This window comes from Phytophthora infestans, genomic scaffold (assembly GCF_000142945.1).
Source record: "Phytophthora infestans T30-4 supercont1.3 genomic scaffold, whole genome shotgun sequence".
In the NCBI taxonomy this organism is placed as follows: domain Eukaryota; phylum Oomycota; class Peronosporomycetes; order Peronosporales; family Peronosporaceae; genus Phytophthora; species Phytophthora infestans.
The window spans coordinates 4,604,468-4,611,240 of record NW_003303756.1 but is presented as its reverse complement, the minus strand read 5'-3'; the positions used below and the strand labels follow the sequence as shown (position 1 = coordinate 4,611,240).

Here is a 6,773-nt window from a genome sequence, read left to right as displayed (position 1 = left end):
ATTCCCGCGAGTCCACCCCAGCGGAGTACCCGGACCGAGGATGCGAGTACGGGCCCGATAGATCCGATCCGCCCTGAAGAAGGCCGAACAACGGCCGCCGCCGCTTCCCGACGGCGTGCCAACGTTCGGCTGTGAAGCCCCCCGCGATTAGCCGCCTGATCCATACTGGACAGGGTGTGCTCGTACTTCCCGATCCATCCCGACTCCTCTCCGCTGAAGTGGCCGCTCAAGCGAGATATTCCCTCCATTCGCGTTGAGTCGGACGGGTTGAAGTACCACAGGACTCACATCCCCTCTTCTCACGTGCACGAAGCAGAGTCGATCCATATCCCACGCGTTGTTGCAGACCTTCACGCGTAGCTCTCCAATCGAATATTCCGCGAGGATCTCCTCGCGATACGTCAACCAGTCGACAAAGCTTTCTTCAGCACGCGACATCCGGTTCCATCGCCGGATGAAGGCACACCAGGAGCGACGAAGTCCCTCGCGATCAGCGCCTTCAATGTATTTCTTCCGCGTCGCGCGGAAGCGACGAAAGTGGTTCTTCATAGTGTCGAGCGTATCCGGATTCTCCGCTCCTGACAAGTCGTACATGTCCCAGGGAACCAGGGCGTCGTCCATCACGCGCGACCGCGTGCTTCCGGCGCTGATCCTCGTGACTGTCGGCTCCGCCGGTGTCTCGGCTGTCTGGGTTACCGCCGCCGTTAGTGTGTCGATGCTTGCTGCTGTCACCAGCGTCGCGCTGGTGCTAACGTCCGCTGACTGCGTCGTGTTGTCCTCGGCCATCTTCGCTCCGTTGGGTTTTCGAGTTTTCTTCAAATGTGTTCCGTGCGCTTATGTTGCGTAAGCGCAACTTAGAGAGGAGGGTGATGTAATGGGCCCAACTCCAATTACATAAGTAGGTAGATATTTCTTTAGTTATTACATAAGTAGGTAAAGTGGCACACGGGTAGCGTGTGCCAAGGTGTCATCATCTGATTGGTTGATAGTGAGGAGCCAGACTCACTTATTGACCAATCAGATATAGACATGTGTTTGAGTGGTTCACACGAGGCCAGGGGTAGCCGCCCTGGTCCTAAATAAATCAGAGTTGAATTTGACACAAACCTTTGACTTGGTTTTATTATTGCGAGCTTCCTCCGCATTACAGTGTAAGCTAGTAACGGTATCTCTTACCCCGTTACAAACGGTCTGATGTCAAGTTGCTTATGTCTGGCGTCTGGGTACCTCACAGCTGCTGTGCTGTTATTCTCCGGTGGGAAACGCCCAGTCCCGGCTGCGGTTGTTCCCCTCGGGAAAGAATAGGTGGACCCGCGGGTTCTTGCCCTTGTGCGGCAGCGTACAGACGCTGAAGCTTAGACTGCGGCAGCTCATATTTAGGCAGTTGCTGACCGAAGTATTGGGGAGGCGCGACAGGCCTCCTCAGAGTGGTCGTGTGTGGCATGATCGGTGATCCGGCCAAGGCGTTCAAATGCACGCGTGCTCCTCGGCCGAGAACAAAGGCAAATAGACTCGAATTCATAGATGGTGTGTAATGGGCCCTCCATTACATAAGTAGGTATATTTCTTTACATAAGTAGGTAGATCTCTTCTAGCGTGTGCTGAAATGCTGTCATGCCATTAGCTGATATATGGGGAGCCAGACCCATTATTAGCTAATTAAACTATGACGTGTATTTGAGTACCCAGGGCTGTGGCCTTGGTCCTAAGATACAGTCAGGGTTGATTTTTCCTTAAACCTAAGACTCAGTCGTCCTATTGCAAGCTTCCTCAACACTATAGTGTAAGCAAGTAACGGAGTAAATATCTGGCCCGTTACATGGTGACATGAGAATGTTGACCTCGCGCGCACGCTTGTCTTCGCCATCAAGCTTCCTCCCCATCTTTGGCTGCGACTCCTCGAACCATTCAAGGTATCGAGTTAATCCCTCAATCAGCGTCAACATCTTGGACAAGTTCTTTGACGCCAATTGTTGCCGACAGCCGCGTAGTCGTCAGGCGGGTTGCCGACGCCCCTTTCGTGGGCATCGGCGGTGCTCTTCTCTTCTACATCGCCAGCCAGACAAGCCCTTTTCGTGGATGGGTACCGGTGCGTGTGTCGGCGCCGCTCCCAGTGTAGGCAATGGTCATTGGGCTCAAGACCTGTTGAACTGCAATCCTCAGGCCGCGCGAGCTATTGTATATACGCTAGTGATGTTAAAAATGCAGCACATGGAGAGATATTGGGTTCGTTAACTACCTTGCTTAACTCTACCCTCTCTCCGAGCTCCCTGAACAACACAACCGCTTGTACCCACGCCCAGACCCTCGCAGTCCAGCGCAGCTGCTCGACGCACATCACACGGGACAGAGACTGCTGTTCTGGCTCTACTTCAGCAATCACACCAGCTTACCTGACGACAGCGACACATGAACAAGCGCTCGAGCTGCAAGCCGCTATTTCTTTCACTGGTGGACGAAAGAGCGAATGGATATTTGTAAAGCTAGCTAATCTAAGTCAAACTAGTATGAAATAAACACATTTTTTTAAAGTCTGGACGTGTTACAAAACGGGCATATCAGTTGGAATTCGGTCGGACAATTGGAATTTTTGCGGCTCGCTGTTTTTTTTCTTTTTTGCAGTCTACATATTTCTGGGCTCTGGCAATGCCTTTTTTCAGTAATTGGTAGAATAGTGCCTTACTGAAAATGGATCAATCAAATCGTTTCATTCAATAATACCGGTCTTACCCATTGGGGGCTCTAATCCTACATCACTTGTGCTTAAGCTTTTACATAATATGTAAATATTATTTACATGCTAAAAGTCACCTCAACACTTGTAAACACACAAATGTCGAAGTCACCGAAGGGGCAATAAAACGTAGATTGCACAAAATTATTCAGCGCTCAAAACACATTCTGTACGTTTTCGCACACAGCAGCGGCAATATTGAAAAGGCTATTCAAGGTGAACGTGCACTACGACGAACACGACACGCAAAGCGGGGCGGTGGATGAATCTTGCGGACGAGCATATTCGAGATCGCGGTCGTCTGTCGGTTCATCGAACGGGTTTGTGACAAGCTCAAAAATGTGCTGAACCGCGTCATAGTCACCTTCATGTGCAAAGTCGATGGCCTTCTGAGCCACATGGTTGCGCAGCACAAACAGCGGGTTTACATCGAGCATACGACGACGGCGATCTGCGTCACTTGCTGCATCCCCTTGCTCCTTGACACGGGAAATGTAGACGTCAATCCAGTCCACCCACACAGTACGGATACTATCCATGCGCTCTTCGTCCGTAGTCGCATCAAGCAGCTTCTTAGCTTCACGATTAGCTTTTATCTGAGCAACCAGAGCAGGCGTGATGCCATACTGACGAGCACGAACAGGATTCTCTTGTAACAGCATCACAACCATGTCGAATTGAGCGTCAGAGACTCCTCCTGAGTCCAGCTCCAGTTTGCGTTTCTGCTGAGCCAATGTCTCGGAGACAGCAACAAGCTTGTTCAGCACTTGTTCGCGACAATCACCCGTCTCGAAGACGTCAAGCTCCGACAGGTAGCGGAAGGTGCACGTGAAGTCTGCGCCAGTGAATGCAAGGACATCGAACAGCGTATCCACGAGCATCTTGTCCTCCTTCTCTTCGTCTGATAGCCCCAGCTTTTCACGCATCAGCCGCATGTACTCGGCTTCGTAGACAGCATCAAACGACTCTAGAATTGGTTCCAGACCTGCACGCTCTGTTACGAGTCCCAACTGATCCGCCAATACACCACAATTCCACTTGCAGACTTCAGGCTGCGCTTCGTATCTGTAGCGTCCTCTGTCGTCCGACGTGTTGCAAATGTGTTTGGGGTCAAAGTGCTCCATAAACCCGAACGGACCGTAGTCCAGCGTGTCTCCTACGATGCTCATGTTGTCTGTGTTCAGCACACCATGACAGAAGCCAATTGACTGCCACTTGGCCACCAACATGGCTGTACGACGCACAACTTCTTGGAAAAACTTCTCGTACTTTCTCGCTCCACTGATCTCCGAGTAGTACTGTCGAATAGTAAAGTCCAGCATCTCTCTCATCATCTCTTCTTTGTTCTCCAAGTGGGCACTCGGTCCAGCGAGGCCTGTCAGCTTGTCCTCGTCTTTAAAAATCTCAAAACTGCCGAATCTCAGAAAACTTTTGGCAATTCTCGTCACCACAGCCGTTGGCTCCATCTTGGCGTCGCCATTGTAGAAAATATCTCTCAGCACTTGCGTCTCTTTGGACGTGACCACGCTGCCTGCGCGAGTGGTAGGTACACCCAGTGCATGCATGTTCTCACTGCAGAGAAATTCTCTCAACGTTGATCTCAATACTTTACGGCCATCGGCTGTTCTCGAGTAGGGAGTGAGTCCGGAGCCCTTAAGTTGCAGCTCCCACCTCTCGTCCACAGCCACCACTTCACCCAAATAGAGGGCGGCTCCATCTCCTAATTGGCCTGAGAAGAAGCCAAATTGGTGGCCGCAGTAGCACTGGGCGGCAGTCTCAGCGCCAGGTAACAGAGTATTTCCAGCTAGAATCGGCACCAAGGTCTCAATTGGCTGTAAATCGTCGCCTTCACCGTTTACTCCTTCGTCTTGACTCTTGCTATCGCTCTCGTTTAGCTCAATGCCGACTAGAAGAAGCGAATTAGGGGAGGTGACGACCAACTCTGGACTGGCGATGGGTGTGGGATCTACCCGAGAGAAACAAGCGCCAGATACGGCACTTCGCACGAAGTTCTTGGGCTCTGTATCGATAGGCAACTCTCGCAGTACGGCATTGTCGAACCTAGAGCTGGGGAGGCGTCTCCAGCTGCTGAAGGAGCGAGAGAGACTGCCACGACCGCTGTTGGCCATGCGAGTCATCATGGGAAGAAATGCTACAGTTAGCAAAAGAAAAATGAGGCTGTCATAGTTAAGCTAAGGTCTTTCAAATGTGAATTTTCGATAGAGTTGCTGTAGAGCAATGCTCAAAAAAAATATTGGGTTGTTCCTGAAACCTCAAAACATCAAAGTCGCATTTTAGCAAAGACGCGGCGTTGAGAAATTGCTACATGTGGACCAATGCATCCGAAACTCAATCGTGTTAAGGTATCAAATCGCATTGGGGAGCATTTTACCTGTACCGTGTTCTCTACAGCGCTTCCTTTTGCTGGGTACTAAAGTATTTAACAGAGCTATTCAAATGCACCACACAGCAGTAATTGCCGTTCGGTTTAGCCACCGACAACGACAGGTAAGTGTATGTGAATCGACCAATTGCTTCTGCTGAGCCTCGGACAAATTTGGCTAAATGGGATGAGTCGACCTAAATAAAAAGTGCATGATGTCCGTTTTGATTACGCATCCTCTGGACCATATTTATGGTTTTGAGGTTTCAAGAGCAGGAGCATACAGAATTTAACGACAGTGAAAATAATTCTTTTTATATTTAGCTGCAGGTAATCTCAAATTTTAAGCTTTACAATTTGCTCTTAGAATCCACTGATTCCAATAAGAAGACTTAAGAATCCTATCCCTGGCCAACGGTCATCATCCGCTATGGCTCGAGTCATCTTTTGGCGCAGTTAGAGATCGTCTGCGTAGGTGCACTTTGCATCCATGGCGCCTACTGAGTGGCCACTGTTCTCGGCTGCCGTTCTGGTGACGCGCGAGTGCTTCCCGGCTGCTGGTGGTGCTCTGCCTCATGTCAGTCGCCGTATTAGCGAATTCTTGGACACGTTGGCTCGAGGTGGAGCCTTTACAGCCTCCATCCAGCGTGGTGACAGCGAGCGGGAGCTGAGTTATCTGCACCAGCGAGATCCGACACCATTGAGTCAAAATATGGTGCGTCATGCAGCTGCATCGGGTCACGTGCATGTGTTGAAGTGGATCAAGGAGTGCGAGGACCAGCGTGTCACGAACTTGTGGATCGACTACAATTTTAGTCCACTGGACGAAGCTGCCAAGAGCGGCCATCTCAACACTGTTAAATGGCTACATTACAACGTGAGGGGATGCGACGCAGGACGCGCCATGAGCTGGGCAGCGAGCAACGGCCACTTGGAGGTTGTGAAATGGCTACACTACAACGGAGACGATCTGTGTGTCAACTACGCCATGGATTTTGCTGCTGCCAATGGGCGTCTGGACGTCTTACAATGGCTGCATCATAACCGCCGTGAGGGCTGCACAACGTGGGCAATGGACGGTGCCGCTACGAACGGACATTTGGTGGTCGTACAATGGCTACACTTTAACAGAAAGGAGGGCTGCAGCAAGGCGGCGATTGATGGAGCTGCAGCTCAAGGTCACCTTAATGTGGTGCAGTTTTTGCTTCTGGAAATCCGACGTCAAGACGAGATGCAATGGATTGGCTGGGCTTTCACTGCCGCCACCAGTTGCGGCCATGTCGACGTTGCCAAGTGGGTCAAGACAACGTATCCAGAGGAATTTAGCGACAGTGCGATCACTCTGGCTTTCACTTCTGCGAAAGACAGTGGGCATGAAAACATGATGCAATGGCTTCGTTCACAGTATAACGAACGCCGATGACCAAGTATGAAATACGGAGATTTTTTAAGCAAATTTAGCTATTTGGGCTATAAAAGGTATTCTTCTACTTCACGCCATGCGGGGCAATTTGATTGCCTTCAGGTGGCCGCGGCTCTTGCGACAAAACAGATACTAGTAGTAGTACATGTAGTATCAGCAATAGTATCAATAGTACTAGAAGTAGAAGTGTAGTAGCAGGAGTAGTAGAAGTAGTAGTACAGTAGAAGCTGTAG

The 6,773-nt window shown here is 50.4% G+C and overlaps 2 protein-coding genes across 2 annotated transcripts; one reads left to right on the top strand and one right to left on the bottom strand.

Moving 5' to 3' along the window:
- Positions 1–2,961: 2,961 nt before the first annotated feature.
- Positions 2,962–4,875, bottom strand: PITG_02894 (selenoprotein O, putative; the record flags this gene model as incomplete). The annotated part of the gene is made up of 1 exon (XM_002907711.1): positions 2,962–4,875. The coding sequence occupies one exon, from the start codon at positions 4,873–4,875 to the stop codon at positions 2,962–2,964; it is 1,914 nt and encodes a 637-aa protein (XP_002907757.1).
- Positions 4,876–5,583: 708 nt separating this feature from the next.
- Positions 5,584–6,595, top strand: PITG_02893 (uncharacterized protein; the record flags this gene model as incomplete). Its single annotated transcript, XM_002907710.1, has 1 exon — positions 5,584–6,595. One exon carries the CDS (start codon positions 5,608–5,610, stop codon positions 6,538–6,540), a length of 933 nt encoding a protein of 310 aa, XP_002907756.1.
- Positions 6,596–6,773: the final 178 nt, after the last annotated feature.